This window comes from Phalacrocorax aristotelis, chromosome 5 (genome assembly GCF_949628215.1).
Source record: "Phalacrocorax aristotelis chromosome 5, bGulAri2.1, whole genome shotgun sequence".
NCBI classification, from domain to species: Eukaryota; Metazoa; Chordata; class Aves; order Suliformes; family Phalacrocoracidae; genus Phalacrocorax; species Phalacrocorax aristotelis.
Genome location: NC_134280.1, coordinates 38,880,393 through 38,899,636, shown reverse-complemented (window position 1 = coordinate 38,899,636; position 19,244 = coordinate 38,880,393). Strand labels below are relative to the sequence as shown.

Genomic DNA, 19,244 nt, shown 5'->3' with positions numbered 1-19,244 from the left:
ATGTTTTGGGGAGTTTAAATTCCAGTCATCTTAATTAGTGCCTAAGAGCTGAATGAGTCTTGTTTAAGACTAGGTTTTATGGCCCTCTCTTCAAAGACTGAAATTCAAAAGGATAACTGAAATGTTGGTATGGACCATACAATGAATCTAAAAGTATTACAGATATCCATATTAGAGGCATATGTACAACCTACTTACAGAGGCACCTGTCACATACTACAAAAAGTGTTTAAGTTTAGCGTATGTTAAAAATGACTTCCGGTGTTATGTTACAAATACATGATATTATAGGCTGAACAGGAATTAGTTGGTTGCAGGGTAATAAACTTGGAAATAATATATGATTCTCTGTTCAGAAGCAGTTATGAACAAGGAGGAAAATAACCCTCTTCAGAGATTTTAATGAGTCATGGATTTTATCATAAGTGAATACTAATGAGTTCCACTTGAAGTATGTCCTTTTTGATGTTCTTTATGATTAAAACTGTTTGGGTGGTCTGTCTTCAACTGAGTTCTCTTACTGTTCAAAAAGAGATCCTTTTTAGGGGTGTGTGTGTGTTTTGTTGGTGGTTTGTTTTTTTTCCAGAGAGGCAGAATTTGTGCTTATATTTTCTGGGGCGTGCAAAACACTGGAGTTTGCAGTTTTATCTATATAGCACTGCTGCGCAGTGAGTGCTGCTGAAAGCTGAGACTCCCCACATAATCCTGTTTGAGGTTTACGTTTTTTTTTTTTCAAATCTATTAATAGAACAAAATACTAAAATGCTTAAATACTCATCATGAGTAACTGGGCTGCTTTTGAACTGAAAACAAAAGTTGCCTACTGGGATGATTTTTTTTCTTAAAGGCTAGTCCCAGGTGTGTTACATATGGACTTCCTTTTTCTTTCATACTCCTAACCAGGACATACCCAGTGGGACCAATCTCTCTCTTGCAGTCATTGCTGCAAACTATTCTGTGAGAAAATGCATATTATGCTGTTGAGCTGTTCTCTCTACTCTTAGAAATTATGATGATCCTGGAAGCTTTGAGAAAACTGGGAGAGGTGGGTAAAGTACACCCAAGTGGATGTGTCCTACCCAGCCGGCCAAAGTCAGCTCCTGCAGGCTCAACTTCGCGGTGGGTCTCGGTCCTGGCAGTGCAGCTCAGGCGGTGCCGCAGTGGTGCCTGTCTGCCAGAGCACCGCTTTATTTTTGTCCAGCGATTATCAGGAAGGCTGTCCAAGAGGAGCTAGGGATTATGGGGCAAACAACACAAAGCTGTAGGAAACCAGGTTTTGTCAGTTGTGTTGTAGGCAGATCAAGCTTGCTCATGTAGCTGCCGTCTTTTCTGCAGGTTTTCTCTAAGGGGCCTTAAAGCAGCTCCTGTCAGTTTGGGTTTTGAGCATTCTTGCTGAGCTTAATTTTGGGTGTTTCACCAGATGCTGTCTGCTGCCAGTGACTTTGCTTTGCTTTTGAAATGCCTTCTAGACAAGGAATAAACATTGGAAGTTCACTTATCTGAAACACTGTTAATCTGTGAATAAACTGGAAACAGCTGTATTAATTGGAAATGTTACTTGTAGGGCCCTGAATTTGAAAGCAACAGAAAATAGTAAACGTAAAAATCTTCTCTTGGTCTCCAGGAATCTCATCATTAACGAGAAAGTTTCAGGTGACTCAATTTACAAGGAGATAAGGCTGGTACAGAGAAGCCTTACAAACCCTCATGCAAATAGAGTTTTATTGTCATTGAAAACGAAAAGATCACAAAGAAAAACCCACTAAAAGACAAAACAATCCTCCCCCAAGCAAAAATCCCCCAAAACATTGTCCGAAGTGTAACAAAAGTGATAGTGTTATGCAAGGCGGGGAAGAGTCATAAAGTGAAAGGACTGTAAACAAAAGCTGGGAAGGGGATGCCAACCTGTGGGCTGGCAGGTTTGTGGTTGGGTTTTGTTGTGTTTATTTTAATGGGGTGCTTCTGATTACCAACATGAGGGCGGTAGCTTCAGGATTTAGACAAGTTCCGTGAGTAAGCCTGGTAGGGAAGGGTATAACGCAGAAATGTTGAGTGAGGACTAAGAAATAAGTAGAGGTAGCAGGAGGAGAGGAGCTGTAGAGGTGCAGGGTCATGGGGCGATGAGGGACCCATCGCTGCAGTGAGAGAAGGAAGCAGGGTGCAGGTCAGGGGAGCACTTGGGCTGTGGTGAACTGCACATGTCCCAGCAATGTCCTCCTGGGTAATGAAGGTATTGGGAGGATAAGCACAAATTCACTTTAAACATCAGTTGCTGTACTGTGCATGTCTGGTACTCGTTTCTTCCCTTCCCTGATACTTATTTTACGTCAGCTTTTCTTTTTACAATACTTTTTAGTTTTTCAAGTGGAGTGTGTATTCGGCAGATGAAAAGCAAACTGTTTGCCAGTTTAGTAGCATTTCAGCTGTTCTTGAAGTTTCAAAATCAGTAGTACACAATGGAAAAAATCCTTGAAATGGTTTACTTATGACAAAAAAGGTTTTCTGAGAATGAAAATACAGGCTCTTCCTGAATACCATGTTGCAGTACTTGTCTGCCCTCCCTCCCTCTGCACTATTTTTTTTCCTCCAGAGAAGATAATAGATTTAGCTGTAGAAACTCACTTCCAGTAAGGGTGAAGTTATTTTTGCTGCTTTCTCCCAAAATGAAACAAAATGTGTGAAAAAGAAAATTGTACAATTCTTGTTGAGCCAAGTACTTGTACTAAAATTTGTTTTTAATTTTTTTGCAGCTGATACTTTGGCTCATATACCAATGACTTTTGGGGGTGGTGTGGTGGTGTGTGTGTATGTGTGACCTTCTTGGAGAAATGCTAAGGACTGGAGACTGGGACAGTTCCAGCTTTATAAGTCTTTTTCATGTCACTGAAATGAGAGGAACACACCTGAAATGTCTCACATGACTGTCTTCAGGGCAGAAACATTGTGTGAAGTTTGCAGGTTGCTGGGTAAGGGGTTAACCGAGCGATTTCTCTCTCCAAAAGCATTTTATTTATTTTTTCAGCTGTATTGAAATTTAAGCATCTTCTGTCAGGAACTCCTAATTAGTTAATGGTTTGTTAGTGCTTTTTAGTTTGATGTTTGTGGTTCAATTTGAGGGTACTTTGGTTTCTTCCCATCTTTCCCCTAAAAGGTGGGGGGAAGCCTCCCAAACTCAAAAACCCCCTTAAAATAATTTTCTAATGGTATTCATTGCAGTGTAGGAAATTTGAAACTGTACCAGAAGGATATGTAGTATTTGAGGGAATATGGTCAAGTTGGAACAGTTATAAACTCATTGCCCAGTATATGTAGGTATCAGGCTGATGGTGGTGTTCTGAGGGAGCTTCTTGGAGTTCCCAGGGACAGATCTAACACGAAGAGTCCCTTGAGTTCGTAGTAACCCCACGGACAAAGCATGGGCTTCAGTTTTCTCCCCTTCATATTTTAGCCACGCTAAGTCACTTTGACTTACTATAGTTATTTGCCATATGCTATGGGGGGGGAAAGGCATAGGTGTCTGAATCTGTACTGCTTTAGATTTAAAAATTCTTGTGCCTGCTATCTCTTACAAGAGTGGAAAGTCGGAAAGCCACCAGTCAGCCAGATGCTGAGTCACCAGAGCTTTGGCGATCTGGGGGTCCAACTCACAACAGTGCATTTCCCTGTCCAGTCCTAGTAACGGGGCTCTTACTGAACGGCTGTCCACTGTGGAGGACTTTGTGCTGAATTCCTCTGTAGTCTGAAGTTATTGGCTTGCTGATAAAGGTTAAAATCCTGGGGATTTTAGTAGCATTGTTTAGGATTAGCATTAGGACCATCAAACCTGGTCCCTCTGATGCTGGTTAGGTGATAGTAAGGAGGTGAAAACCTTGCGGTTGAAGTATACGTGGAACAATGAATAAAGCATACGGAGGGTGTTAAGGCAGTACTGTAGCATGTGGCTCTTGATGTTTTACTTTGTGTTTTAAGGGTTAGGAGAAAGTATCCAGACTGGTACTTCTCAGATCCTTAGGTTTCCACATCTCCCTTTAACATTTGCACCTTCGGCATAAAACTTGTAGTTATAAAGGAGCTAAGGCTTCAGACAGGGAGTTTGCTTTTCTTAAGATCCGTACATGGCAGTCTCAGAGTCATTGACCCCTTATGGGATTTGTGCATTGAAAATTGCTGAGCTAGGCAGTTGCTGTGGAGATCAAAGGAACTGAAGACATTAAAAGGAGGGCAATGGAAATGCTGCTCAACTAGTACACCGGTTAAACAGAGAATTTACTGTGGAATTACTGTGCTACGCTCACTTTTCTTCCTACTCTCTTACTGTTTCTGGTTTTGTCTCTAGCTTCTTAACAAAGAACTGACAGTAGCTTATCTTTCAGGCTTCTGCAGGCCATGTTCAATTAAATCTTTCATTGGGTTTATTTAACCATCTCCTAAACAAAGCTGAAAGTACAGTGTAAGGCAGTGATTCCTGCCCTGTAGGCTGTGGCATAGGTAGAGTATAACATGGCGTAGCTGCTGACAAGAAGTGGTAAAGGTTGACACTGGTCTTTTGATCCCAAAGCTTGGGAACCCTTCGTCAAAGTTATGGCAAGCCACAGGCAAAAGGGTTTGTAAAGGAAAACTGCATTTACTCACAGAGAATATTATGTTCGTATTATACAGGTGGTGCCTGGTGAATAAAGAAGAACTGGATACAAAGGCACAGGAAAGATTTTTTTAGGAAACATTTAGATTTTTTAGAACTTAAAGTTCTCTGTTTCTAAAGCATTAGCCTTGATGAGTGGTTTCTACAGTGCATTTGTGAGACTATATAATAAAGTAACTAATCAAATGCTCGCTTCGTATAGATTTACATTAAATATATTTATCCCAATAGTGCATCTCAGTTTATTTCAGTGTTTCATCATGTGTAGGTGTTCTGCTTTGCTGAACTTGTAGTGGGTAGCTGCATGGCTCCCAGTTCTGTGATACTGTTGATGTTGACTCATTTAACCATAAAAGAATTACTTGAAGGAAACCCAAATGCAACTCAGAGTAGCTTATATCCAGAGCAGATTAAGATGAAATCCAGGCAGAGTTTTGGGGTGGGAATGCGTAGATGTGTGTCTCTGTGTGTGTGCGTATACATATACATACACTCGCACACGTATTTTAAAATTTATCCTTCCAGTCACGTCGCTTATGGTCATGTTTCTCAGTTTGGGCAAGGTTAGATGACAGTCTTGAACTTTGTGAGCCTTATTTCTCAGACTGGTAGGATCAGAAATGCAGTGAGGTATGAACACTTACTCCCCCTGAGAGGTAAAGGCTTTAATTGCACATGGAACAACCTCTGAATGAAATAAAGAACAGAGAGTGTTCTTGTTTGACTTGGGAGGGACCATAGTCTATCAGTGTTCTTTAGATAATATCATTTTTTATGGGATCTTTGAGTAATGTTGAAATGTTGGAAGAACAAAATATCTGACAAGAGTTGTTTGTTTGTACTGTGTCATAAAAATGAGAAAATTTACATGGCCCATGTTATTTTCAGGTTTGCTGTAAACTACCTACCGTAGCTATAATGACACCAGCCCTCAGAGAGGCAGCAACAAAAGGTCATGGTATCCACTTGTCACCTTCTTTGTCCTCTAGAGCTATGGAGTCTGATACAGCTTTGTGCATGGAAAATTCCAGAGCAGTGGAAGAGAAGATAAAAGAGGACTCCATCGCACAGATTACTTGCTCAGTCCTGGGGTTCCCCACTGCTGAGCCCAACCTCAGGAATGATATCTTCAGTGTGCAGCATTTTGGTTCTCCACCATCCTCCAAGTGCTATCAGTCTGTCTTGTTAATGAGTACAAATTCTGCATTTAGCAACAAAACCGGTAAGCAAACGAAAGCAACAGAGCCGCACTGCTCCATGATGAGAAATTCATTACATAATGGTGCTGACACATCATTTGGTCAGATTAGTCATTCAGAACCTGAGGAACAGGTCAAAGGGGAAACATTTTCAGAGACCGCATCTCCGAATTTGGTGGAAACACAGACACTTTCGGATTCAAATGTAACTGAATCCAATAACGCAGAAGAAATGCAGCTTTTAAATGCTAAATGGTACAAGAAGAATGGTTTTTTGGGTAGGGCTTTGGAAGTCTGCGCTGAAACAATAAAAGGGGATTTATTACACCAAATTCTTCACGGGCCTTCAGAAGGGATTTTGAGCTGCACCCCGGAGGAGGTGTATGCTCGCTTACTCCAGTGTGTCACTAAGCAACAAATGGAAATCAGTCGTGCCAAAAGAACTCAGAAACGTTTACAAATGCTCCTGGCAAAGCATGTTATCAAACACTGTGATCAGCAGCTGAAATGCTTTGTGAAACATAAGTTACAAAGGATGAAGGTTTTCCATGAGCCAACCAGATTTTTGAGCAGTAGCTCCCTCAGGTGCACTGAAGGTTGGCTAGAAAACAACGCAACTACTTTGGAGAGTAGTTCGAGTACGGACGTACAGAATGGAGTTAGCATTGCACCAGGTGAAATCCGGGGGTTTGCACTTTCTACTGGAGGGCTGCTGTCTCGCGTGGAGAAGGATCTGGACTCTGATGCAACATGTAGCAGCTCAGATGAAGATGGTGAGGAACAGACTGTAAGAACAACTGTGGAAGCGTAAGTGTTAAATTCCTGCTAGATTCATGTGCTTCATGATTATAAATCAAGATGGAAGGGTCTAAACCTGCAGATTCCTTCTTGTGTGCGTAACCTCACTCAGTAGGTAGTCCTGAAATCAGCAGGACTGCCTGTGTGAGCTAGGTTTGGCAGGGGCCAGGCACAAAGTAAGAACTTCTGACAGCATTAAGGAACAGTTGCTTTACTAGACTGTAGAGAGCTAGATTTTGTACTGCAGTCTATCAGTTTGCATTACATTAGTACTGTTAATTCTTCAATACTCAGATGGTGCTGTAAGTCAAATAATGATAGTAGCACTGTAAATTATATTTTTGGCCCGTATGAAAATAATTTTAATTTTGTTCTGGAGTTATTAAGAGTTAGTCAGTGTTAGTATCTTGAAATCCACTACGGTGTGCTAAAGAGTAAAAATTATCATCTGATGCAGGTGTGAAGCCATACAGTATTTGGGGGTTTTATATTGAAAAATTTTGGTTCTTTGAATTTTAAAAATGTTAAATTACTTACTGAAGTTGTTCTGCTATTGTGAATGAAGCTAGCAGTGGTGTTTTTATTGTTGCTGGTATCTTCTTCAAGAAGAACCAGGGGGAAGTTAGTATAATTAATTAATACTGTGGAATTGACAGGGATCCTGTCAGTACAAATTATTGTAGCTTTGGCAATCAATGGTGGGTGAGAGAAGTAGATAGTAAAATTGGTCCCCAATGGTGGTACAGCCTCTTTTTTCTTTTGTTTGTTGTTGGTTTTTTTTTCCCTCCTACCTTGCTACACTATTAACACAATCTTTTTGGTCAAAAGATTTTAGAAAACAGTGAAAAGACAGCTGCTTTCCCCTTCTTACAGCTGGAGAGAACAGAGTATATCTTAAGGTGTGTTAGGATGTAACCTAACACACCGAATAGAGCTTCACACAAACACAGCAGATTGGTAGGATCTTCATGGCACCTACATTTCTAGCACTTGAAGTCAGAACTGGTTTTGTGTTTCCTGGTCTCTTCTTATGCTTTCTCCTGTTAGGGAGTGTCTAGAAAGCATTGAGTGACACTGGTGTTTGAGGAAAAATAGGTTTTAAAATATTTATTTCTTTGTCTGTTTTTTGAAAAGCATAATGTTCAAAAGAAATCAAGTAAGCTTCATATTAAATTGGAAAAGAGGTGTGCCCTCTTACATGCTTATAGGTTCAGTTAGGGAACCTTCAATTATAGCATGGTTGTGTCAAATCGCTGCTGTGTTTTGTTAAGCTCTGCAGGCCTGGAAAACAGAGAGGAGAAAAAAGTATGAAGTAAAAACTGCTTTTCATTTCCTTTTGTGTATTGTCAGAATGGTAAATTCTGTACTAAAGCCCAACTAAAGCATAATGACTTGCTAACTAAGTTAGGATCACCTTAAATATTTGAGTTTGCAAAAGAATTATACTCCTTTTGAAATATATTAATGAAAAAACAGCATTTTTGGCCCTTCCCAGTGTGGGAGAATCTGCATTCTTTTCCTAGCTGATATGTTTGAACTTCTGAGTAATAGCTCTGCCTCTAGGATTCTTATCTTGTGATTACATGAACTGAAAAAGAAAAACTGATGAGAAACTCTTGATTCTCGAAGGGTAGCAGATAATGTAATACTTGGACCAAAGTTCTATGCAAGGGTTTTCTTTTTTTCTTCTTGCCAGGGACCGTTGAGTTTCTAACTCTGCCTGCCCGTCCTTTACCTTTATTTCTTCATGCCGCTTTTGAATTCCTTAAGTTATCTTTTCACTTAAGGCTTATTCAGTTTGTTTTGTTGCACTGACGAAAAAATCCACAGAGAATGAAGTACAAAGACACCACCTTTGGCTCAGGAAATCCCCAAGCTGCTGTTGTTGGCAGCTGAAGGAGTGTTCTGGGGAAGCACTGCTCCCTCCATGCCTGCCCTGTTATAAGACTGTTACCTTGGCCACTGCAGGAGACAGGAAACTGGGTAGATCATCTCTACTCTGACTCAGAGCAACCCTTTATTTGTGGGTTGGTTTTTTTCCCCTCCCTTTTTTATGTTCTTGCTCTTAACAGCAGACAAGCAGCAGCAGTGATGAGGTTAGCAATGTGCATTAGTAGGGCCTTGCTGCATTGACAGTGCAAGAATCGCTGGTGTTTGAACTGTGCTGCTGGGCCAGTAAGCTCAGAGTTAAAAGTACTACCTAATTTAAGCAGAAAAACTCCTGCCTGTGTGCACAGGCTGAGGCAATGCTTGAATTAACATCGCAGTGAGGACAGGCTGTCTCTTATTTGAATTTATCATTATCTTCAGCTTGGAATGGTTTTCTTCATTTCTCCAACTTTACTGAGATTTGTCTTTCTGACTAAAAGGCTGCACTTTTTCTTCTAGGTGATAAAGGTAAATCAGTTATTCACCCATGCAGCTGCTGAGATTTGCTGTTTCCTGAGCTTTACCGCTTTAAGGCTCTTTGGATTGCCTTTAAACTGGACAAAAGAAACAAACAAAGTTAACATCCATTTTTATGTCTGCTAAGTGGATTTACATTCTTTGAAATGCCTTTCTCTCCTAGGGAATTGGCTCTTAGTGCTTTCCAGAAATAATATGGTCATGTGGGTGAGAGGATACTCGTCTCTTTGCCTGTGACTTATTTTTCATAGTGAAGACTTCTACTGACCTGGAAAGACTTTTCCTCTGTGATATTCTTCACAATACTTAACTGTCGATGTTAAAAGGTTCTATTAATGCAGTGATGAATGGGAAAAATGTTTTGGTTTTGCCTGTAACACCATATACTGATTGCATTTAACTTGAGGGTGTAATCATGCTGGTGGCTGGTCATTGTCATGACTGCAGTGCTTTTACCCTTTTCGAGCGGGGTGGAGGAGTTGTCAATCCAATGTGCAAGGGGGCAGGAACCTGCAGTTGCTGTGTTTAGCTGAGAACAGCGTTTCCTATCAGGAGGGAGAAGTTGATTCCTGCTCTGATTCTTCATGGTAGGAAAAAACCTGAAGCTATTTTTAGCATTTTGAACCTGTTCATTCTCATTATCCTGAAAAGAGTTTTGCCCAATGAGTGTTGACATAAGCTCTTCTGAGCTGTATCTCAATGCTTTGTGTCTCAAGTAAGATTGTCTTTATCCGTCTGTTTCAATACCTTTGTTGTTTAGTTGCAAATAGCTGTTATAAGATATTAGACCATTGTTCAGCCCTTGTGCGTTACACAGGTGCTGTCCTTAAGACAAGAAAGATCCTTGGTCTGCTGGTGAAGGCAGTTCTTCTAGTTGACAATTCACAGTACTTACTGAACTTCCCTAGTTCATAGAGTAATTGGAAAGCCTCATCCCATTTCCAGATCTTAATCAAAACACATTCAGTCCTTGAGTATTTGCTAAAAAGCAATGTGAAAAACCAGTTGGCTCTTTTCAGGAATTTTGTTGTTTTGCTGCTGGTGTCAGGTCATGAATATCTTTAACCTGTCAGTTTTTATGGAAGGTTTCTTAGGCAAAGCATCAAATCTCCATCGGTAATTTGTAGTGTATTCTAGTACTGTTCCAGCCTTTGAGTGTAGGAAATTCCCAAGACACTACACAGGGGATATGGCAGTACTTCTCTCTGGTTTCTCAAAGGCAGATGTTAGGTGCTGTTCACTAGCTCCCTGTTAGGCATTAGCAACCAAAGTGAATGAAGGGCCTGAGAAGGACATCACAAAGCTAAGCATAAATAATTCCTTCAGGAATTCACAGCTGACATCAACCATAGAGAGTGTTTCACCATCTGAATTTACTTGAACTTGTTGATCACCTTTGTGGTTCATGAAGATGGGAGATTATCTGCAGAAATGGTCACCGATTTCAAACAAGGTGATTTGGAGAAGGATGTGAACTTGAAGTTTTTTCAACACCACAGCTCTGCTCTGGGAGCTATGTATGGTATCCTTACAGCTGAACTCTACATCCTTCTCCATGTATTTTTCGTGTGTACCTGATGTGGTTAGAAGTTATGATTGTTTACAGTGTACCACAAGGGACCTGGACAGGCTGGATCATTGGGCCAGAGCCAACAGTATGAGATTCAACAAGGCCAAGTGCCGGGCCCTGCACTTGGGTCACAACAACCCCATGCAATGCTACAGGCTTGGGGAGGAGTGGCTGGAGAGCTGCCTGGAGGAAAAGGACCTGGGGGTGTTGGTTGACAGCCACCAGAACATGAGCCAGGAGTGTGCACAGGTGGCCAAGGCGGCCAACAGCATCCTGGCTTGTGTCAGGAATAGTGTGGCCAGCAGGAGCAGGGAGGTGATCGTGCCCCTGTACTCGGCACTGGTGAGGCCGCACCTCGACTACTGTGTTCAGTTTTGGGCCCCTCACTATAAAAGGACATTGAGGTGCTGGAGCGTGTCCAAAGAAGGGCAAGGAAGCTGGTGAAGGGTCTAGACAACCAGTCTTATGAGGAGCAGCTGAGGGAGCTGGGGTTGTTTAGCCTGGAGAAGAGGAGGCTGAGGGGAGACCTTATCGCTCTCTACAACTACCTGAAAGGAGGTTGTAGCGAGGCAGTGGTCGGTCTCTTCTCCCTAGTAACAAGCGATAGGACGAGAGGAAATGGCCTCAAGCTGCGCCAGGGGAAGTTTAGGTTGGATATTAGGAAAAATTTCTTCACCGAAAGGATTGTCAAACATTGGAACAGGCTGCCCAGGGAGGTGGTGGAGTCTCCATCCCTGGAGGTATTTAAAAGAAGGGTGGATGTGGTGCTTGAGGATATGGTTTAGTGGTGGACTTGGCAGTGATAGGTTAGCGGTTGGACTCGATGATATTAAGGGTCTTTTCCAACCTTAAAAATTCTATGATTCTATGAAAACTGGTGCTGAAGTGGTTATTTGGGAAACCTTTAAAAGTTGCAGGGTACAGAGTTTTTTAATTCTACATGCACTATGTGAATGATCTTCCAGAATCAAAAGATACATCGCTGGGGTTCTTCAAAGGCACAGCGGCTCATTCCATCTAATAGTAATGCATCTGCCTAATTGATTATAGGGAAAAGCTGCTTACAATAGATTTTTCTGCAAAATAAGTAGCTCTGTCTGTTCGTGAAAAGTCCTGGGCCCTGTTTCCCCGATCCTCCTTCCCCCATCTGAATACAGTCCTTTTGCATCATTTGGTGGGATTTTTTCCTTCTGAAATATTTTCATGCTTTTCCTATGATTTTTGAAAGACATGTTTTACTGATTATCCTCCAGCAACCTCAAGCCTGACGAAGAAGCACTGTTGTATTTTTCCATGCCCACAGGGTTTATTGTGCCTGGAAACTTTTACAATGAATGTGCAGAGATAGGAAATACTTCTCTTTTTTTTTTTCCCTCCTCTCCCCCCCCCCCCCTTAGATTGCTAGTTGGAAAGAGGGAGGATAGGAAGTCTGCTTTTACAACAAATACTTGGTAGGGAAGGGAGCAGTAAGGCAGAGAGAAGACAGGAAGGAAGAAAATATTATTACTAGTATCTCCAGATCTAATCTGTTTGTTCTAGATTATTTTCCATTTTTCCTAGCATTTGCTCTCATGGCTAATTGAGCAACATCAATGCAGTCCTGCAGGCCTCAGTAAAGAAGGCACTGCTTGAGGGCTGGGGTTTATTGCATGTCTTTGAGCCACATTATAAGGGGAAGCTGTTTATTTTTGCAAGATTGGGACCTTCCTAATTTTCCACTCTGAGCTGTAATTTTACTTCATACCTGATATCAGAACTGAATTCTGGTTTTGGGAAGGGGAGGAAGAGAGTCTGCCAGGACTAAATACTGCTCTCCATTTTTCTTAAGCACAAAATGCCAATTGTTCCAGTTTTTAAGACGTTTTTAGATTACAAGTCTGTGAAATGTCTTATTTGCATAGAAGATTAATGTGAGGGCTTTGGAATAAGTCTAAATTCATAGGTGCTAATAATATGCTGTTTTCAAAATGTTTTATACATTGCTTTTTCATGAATTCCATTCTCAATTCTTGGCCCTTGTCACTAGGATGTGGGAGGAGAATTGTTACCAGGGAATGAAAGAAAAGCTAGGTTTTGTATTACCTTCTGTTTTCACTCTAGGGATACATGCATTATTTCAGAATATATTCAACCTAACTTGGCTGGATTTCCATAAGATGGATTTACAACTTCTTTAGCGTCCCACATGCATCTACTGTTTTTCTTATAGAGATCTGATGTACAGCAATAATAACTTGCTTTTGAGCAAGACTTTCTTTACAGTACCAGAGTAATGTTCTTGTGAGTGAGGATCCTGATTTCTAACCTGTAATTAATATTTTTGCAGTTGCTGAAAGCACACTGAAAGGTTTTAATGAAAGGCAGAAAGTTTGACAAGTTGTAACGTGCAAGGGAATCTTGGAGCCGGGAATGTCAACGCTTTTGAGTTGGATAGGTGTTGAATGCATATTAAATAAAAACTTGGCATTAGTCTTCTGAATGACAGCTTAATACACACTGAACGTAGTATACTAGAATAGAACAGCTAATAATCAGACACATGTGTATACACGATAACCGTGCATGCTTAATTAAATGGTAGATCAAGAAGAGTTTGGTGCTTGATGCCAACTACTGATTAGTTTTATGGCTAGCTTTTTTTCTTGTGCTAAGCTGTGAAATGTGTTTGTTTTAACTAAAAGATTTGTTTACTAACAACAATGAACCATCTTTATAACATCTTGTGAAGTGAGGGCAGCATTATTTCATTTTATAGATAACATTGATTTAATAAGAATCTACTTCAAAGGGATATATCCAGTGCCTTTGAAAATCAGCGTACGTGGCCCCCTGATACAGGAAATTATTTAAATGCTTTCCTTTTCACATGAAATAAAAAGTGTGCATAAAGACTTCCCCAAATGGGAATGCTCTCCTGTAACAGGGTTTCATTCATACTGCTAAATATGGGTTAGGAATGTAACTTTAGATGTTGGATTTAAATATATTGACCTGTGCTCTTTTTTATTGAAACTGAAATAGCTGTAAATGATTTCGTTTTCATCCAAACATTTTACCTAGCTGTTGTGGGTGAGAAAAAGTTTTCTGTGAGGGAATTGAAATAAATTTAATTTCCAATTAGCAAGCTTTTAATTACTGCTTCCGGTATTGAAAACAAACCTGAACACGCATGTTTGAATATATGTGCGTTATGAACTCCCCTTCCTCCCAGTCCATGGGGGTGGACCTGTCAGCAATAATGCTCGGTGAAACTTCACCCCAAGCTCGTACAAAACCCCAAATCAAGAAGGTTGCAACTGTTCAAACCTACGTTTATTGCGCTTTCCACCCCTTGCCCATGCAGGCTGGACTGTAGGGTTTAACCTCGTAACACACTCCATCCCTGCCCTGCAAAGCAGAGAGCCACATACCATGTGGTTACTCCTCTATTACTTAATCACAGCATGCTTACAGCAACTGTGGAGGGCCCAAAGGACTCCACTTCTGATGTGCCAGGGTTTCCTGCATCCCCGGGGCAGGTGCCAGCATCCCAGCCAGGGCACCTCTCAGGCTGGTTTCCGGCTGCGCTGCTAGGGGCTCGCCCCCACTGAGGGGTTCAGGCTTAGCACAGCCCCTCTACACCTTCCTTTGGGTCCTGCCAGTGGGCTGGGTCCAGGCCTCAGGGCTTGTAACAGGACCTGTCCCAGCTCTGCCCAGCTGCCCTCCCACTTGGAGCAGCGCTCTGGGATCCTTCAAGCTCTCCTGTTAGCCCATTCCCCGCAGCACACCCCACATCTGGTGTGCACGCTGCTCACAGCACCTTACAGCAAGGCACATTCACTTTGGTGAGGCAAGGGGTGGCAGGAGGTGGAGGTCGAGGTCCGTGCATGGTGGTAACTTTGCTGGTACTCCTCAGTTCTTACCTGGCTGCTCTGACACGGGCTTCCCCACCAGCCATGGCTCCTTCTGTGTCTCCTCTCAGTCCCTGCCTGGGCAATCTTTCCCTGTTCTGCAGGGCTGCAGCCCCTCTGCTACCAAAAACCTGCTGATGATTCCCAGTGCATCTGGCGTGTAAGTTTTGGATCAACTGTTAGTTGTTTATCCAAAAAGTCTCAAAAAAGAATATGCTTCATATCCATTTTTACATTCAAATCTGATACTCTATGCAGCTAGAATGAAATTAGTTATAAGCTGGAGTTAGATATTACACGAACACCATACCCATCTAATCCTTGTAAGAAAAGATGTACAAATTTTGAGATCAACTTCAGTGACTGGACAGCACTGATATGCTGCTTATATGCTGTAAGAATGTTCCATTTGCACATATCTTTAAAGGAATATATTGTAAGCTCTATCTTATGCTGAGCATGGGATCCAGACATAGCACTACTTTCTTGATTTCTTTTTCAAGGGCAGTTGTGTAATACTTACAGAGAATTTCTAGGACTGTGTTCCTGGTGTTTTGTTGTTAGTCTATTGATGTTGTGCCATTTCAAAGACAAGAAAAGCAGCTTGTTTCCAGGCAGCCCTGGTGTTCCTGAAATTTCTTTCTTTGCATGTTAGCACTACCTGCTTTTCTTCTCCATGCTGGTCTGATCTACAGCGTGCTGAGGTTTAGTGGAAGAAGCTGGGGTGCTGGGGGAGCCAGTGGGATCTTAAAAATTCATTTTAGAATATTTTTAACAAAAGGCATTAGCAGATAAACATTTTGCAGTGCATTTTTTATTTTATTCAATGAGGAAATGGTGCTGGTTGTTTTACCTTTTGCAGGTTTTTACATCTTGGGCAGTTAATATTCTAACTGATCCCACCTCCACCAACCAATTTGGCCTTTTATTGCTATCATCACTAAAGCATTTTGTAAACAGAATTGAAAATTAAAAGCACCTACCCGGTTGTGAAGCCAGCCATTGGAAAGGTTAAGCACTGTAACAGACAACACTGCTTTAAGAAGCTGAATTTTTAACTTCTTTTGTTGAGCCCTAAATTGAGTTAAGAATTCAGTGCAAGCATAACAGTTCCGTTTCTAATATAAAACCTGTAGTAATGGTGTGATTCTTTGCAGCAAACCTGTCGCAGGCAAGTACTGGCTGTGGCAGCCAGTGGCAGTTTGGAAGATGTGATTTCTCAGATGAGGGAGCATATAGAACTCCAGTGTGAAATTCTTATGAAATTTCTCCTTTGCTAGGGATTCCAAGCGCAGAGACTTTCCCTTTTAATATTTTCAGTTTTCTTCTGCCGTCTTTTTTCCCTGAATATCGATTTTCCTCTTCTCCCCTTCTTACTGGCCCTTCTAAACTTATTTGTGGAAGATGTGAAAAATCTTACTCTGTTGCTACTTAATTTTTTATCCCACTCTAGTTCTGTACCATGAATTTTCTCTTCAAGGGAAAATCTCAGCTATGGTTCATAATTTCAGGTGTTACTGCATAAATCTTCAGGCCTGCTGGCTTAGCAGAAATGTTCAGCTGGATAAAGTTTTTTGGTGTGGGAAGATAAGACATGTATTATGTGTTAGTATCAACATATGTTATTGGATGCAATTCTGAAAGTATTAAATGGCAACAGTATGTCAGAGATGGTGGGACCAGGCGTGGGTGCCAGAAATTGTTGTGATAAGCAGTTGCCGATGTCTGTAGATGATAGGGAGAACTGTAACCCATCTGTTCTGAAGCCGTGTAGTGTTTCAGAGGAAAATCTCTGCCAGGTAAAAATTTCTGTTAAACATCAAAGAAGATAGCAACCCCAGAGGCTACAGAAGGATGACCTGATTGCAGATCTTCGCAGATACTGCAGCATAATTTCAAGTACCGGCGAGCTTCCCTGAACTGATTGATTTTCTTTTTTGGTGCATAGCTTAGTTTGGTGCTGGTTGTCACAAAACAGCGGCATATTGCTCTCCGCAGTCAGTCTGCGGCGAGCGCCCCTGGGTGATCTGAGCAAAGGCTGATAGTGAACTGTCAGAGTAAATAATAGTATTTGGTTGTGTAGCGTTGATTGGGTATGATACCAGAGGATAATATTTGTTGCCGTTTGTTTTAATCTTGTTTGCACTCTGGAATACATAGAAGAGGTTGAGTTTATAAAACAGCACTCACTGGTTTTTAATTATGTAGTTATTATGGATTTAACGGTTAACTGGTCCAGGGAAATTAATACTTAAATAGCAACTGGAGTTAGTTCATTCTGAAAACAAACATTAAGTAGGTGTGCTGGAAGAATTAGTCCTTGAGAAAGCATTTACGGGTCATTTCATAGTTGGACGTGTTTGTTCAGCCATTACACGTGTTGGACGTTTTTGTTGGGAGTGGGCATTTTTATCTCATGAGTAAAATCTAGTAAGATTATCTAACATAAATGCACTACATATCTGAATTCACCTACTTTAAATGTTTTAGATGATACCATCTCCTAGTTTTCATAGGTAGTTGCATATTAACTGTTAGTGTCTGAAGAGAGAAGAAAAGTGGGCATGCTAAATTTCACCACCACGTCAGAATGTAGCAGAAGCCCTGTGCTCACCTTAATGGCTTGCAAGAAAATGCTTGTATTCAGGCCAGCTGCTTTTTGAGCATTGCCATGGGTTGTCACAGGAAAACTGACTGTAGTGCTGATGTAAAATTAGGGGCAGTTGAGGAAGTCCACAGGCTTGTAGCTCCGGTCCTGGGGGACCCCCACCATACTAGTGTGCTGTTAAGCATTTGTGATAGAATGCCATGTGGTGAATATGAACTACTTTGTATTGCTGAACAACCAAGTGAGCTTCCCAAGAGAATTGGGGAATGTATGATTTTTTTTTTCCAGTGTGTTAAGTCACATGAATTTCATCATGTGTCATATCATACCTGGATGAGATTTAAAGATCTGAAGAACTTCCTGAGTTTTTGCTTTTCAGTTTCTGGAGTTGAGTCCTTCATCAAAATTATAAACTTCTGCCATTGTTTTCAGTGACCCTCACCAAGGAAGGTGATGAGCTCTTTATCCTATGGGTAGTTGGTCTGTAGTTTATGAGCTGCTTCTTGCTCCCAAATACTTCACTGTCGCATGACTGGCGATAGGCTTCTGATAACCCGGGAGTTCCCAGCGAGAGGAGGAGATGAATCAGCAGGGATGGCTGAGGTCAGGATCACGGGGTCACTTCAGGACTAAATAATCTGAAAACTGGATGCCAGGACAATGTGGATTAAACTGAAGGGGACAGAGCCTGGCAGAGAGAGCAAAATACACTGTTAGGAAACTGAATGGAAATTTAAGTGTGAGGGTATGTCAGAAACATCTGCTGTTCTTATGTTTAATGCAGAATTTTGGAATTGGAGAAGTTTTTCCCACCCACGCTACGTGAGTGCCTTGCTCTCTGGTTTGTTTGTGTTTAAGGATGTCGTAACTTGAAAACTTTGGTGTCTTTGAAACAAACTTTTTGGAAGGAGACTGTTTTTGGTTGGCAAACCTGTGTTTTGGAGTTTTGATGTGGGTCTCTTGCGAGCATCCTCCTTTCCTGTTCAGTAGGAAGCATCCTGTCCATTTTCCCTCCAGACATGTCATGGTAGGGGCACGTTATTTGTTCTTACTGGGAGTTAGGAGGCTGGAAGGCCTCAGTTTCCTTTTAATTTTCAGGACATAAGATACTTGTGGAGAATCTTGCCTTGGGCACAGGGCTGCATGCTATAAAATACTTTTCCCTCTGCTCACCATAACTTATTTGAATCAACCTTCCTGGATACTTACCATTAGTCCCAGGTTCTGTATCTTTTGTGCTTTTTAAACACCACTGTTTCTCCTTCATTATTTATGAACTGTTTTCAGTCATCTTGTTTTGTTTTCTTATAAAAATAAAATATGCCTACAAGGTTTAAATTCCACCCCTTCTCCTCCCCTGTAAACGAGAAAAAAAAAAAACCCACGCCCAAAACCCAAACAGCATTGATTGTGTGTGTTTAGCGTAGCAATTTTATTTTCATTACCAGTTCCCCTTTCCACTCAGGCTGCCTGCTTTTTTTTTTTTTTTTTTGGGGGGTGGGGGGTGGGGTGGGGACGACACACACGACACAGACTGATCTTAGCTATTGGGAAAACATAAATCTCACCCTCAACATAATGGAGGCACTGGAAATGCTTCTCATAGTCCTGTTGTATTCTCCGATGTTGGTTTGATTACATAAAAACATGGTTTGTTCTCAATTCTCTGTTGTCTTTTGGGGAAGGTGAGAGCGCTGAGGGGTTCTTCCATACATTCTGTCCATAGATCGTGGCTAAAAACTTCTTTCAGTTCAAGCAATAGTATTGACAGTAATATTGTCAGTATTTTAACTAAATTAATTTAACTAAATTAATTAATTAATCAATTAACTAAATTGACAGTAATTTAGTGCTTGTCACTTGCCTCTTTGGTCTCAGGAGATGCAAGTAGCTTTGATGAAATGCTTTTGCTGCCTCTGCTGGTGCTGACAATCCCCAGCTGAATTCTTTCCCATGCTTTGGGGTGACACAGCACAGCCTGCATGTCTGCTTCCTAGCTATATTTTTGATCGTACTTCAACTGTCTGCATTTGTATGTGTGCTTCTTGTGGCTTGTTTGTTCTTCTGTATTTCTTTCTTCTCTTGCAAGTTGTGCGGGATTGACATCCTGCAGTTCAATCAAACCAGGGGA

The 19,244-nt window shown here is 41.3% G+C and overlaps 1 protein-coding gene across 1 annotated transcript in view; it reads left to right on the top strand.

Annotated features, from left to right (window-relative positions):
• Positions 1–19,244, top strand: part of KANSL1L (KAT8 regulatory NSL complex subunit 1 like) — a 67,742-nt gene that overhangs the window by 1,243 nt on the left and 47,255 nt on the right. Inside the window, 1 exon segment of the mRNA XM_075094030.1 lies at positions 5,531–6,648. Coding sequence (XP_074950131.1) covers positions 5,531–6,648 — 1,118 coding nt within the window.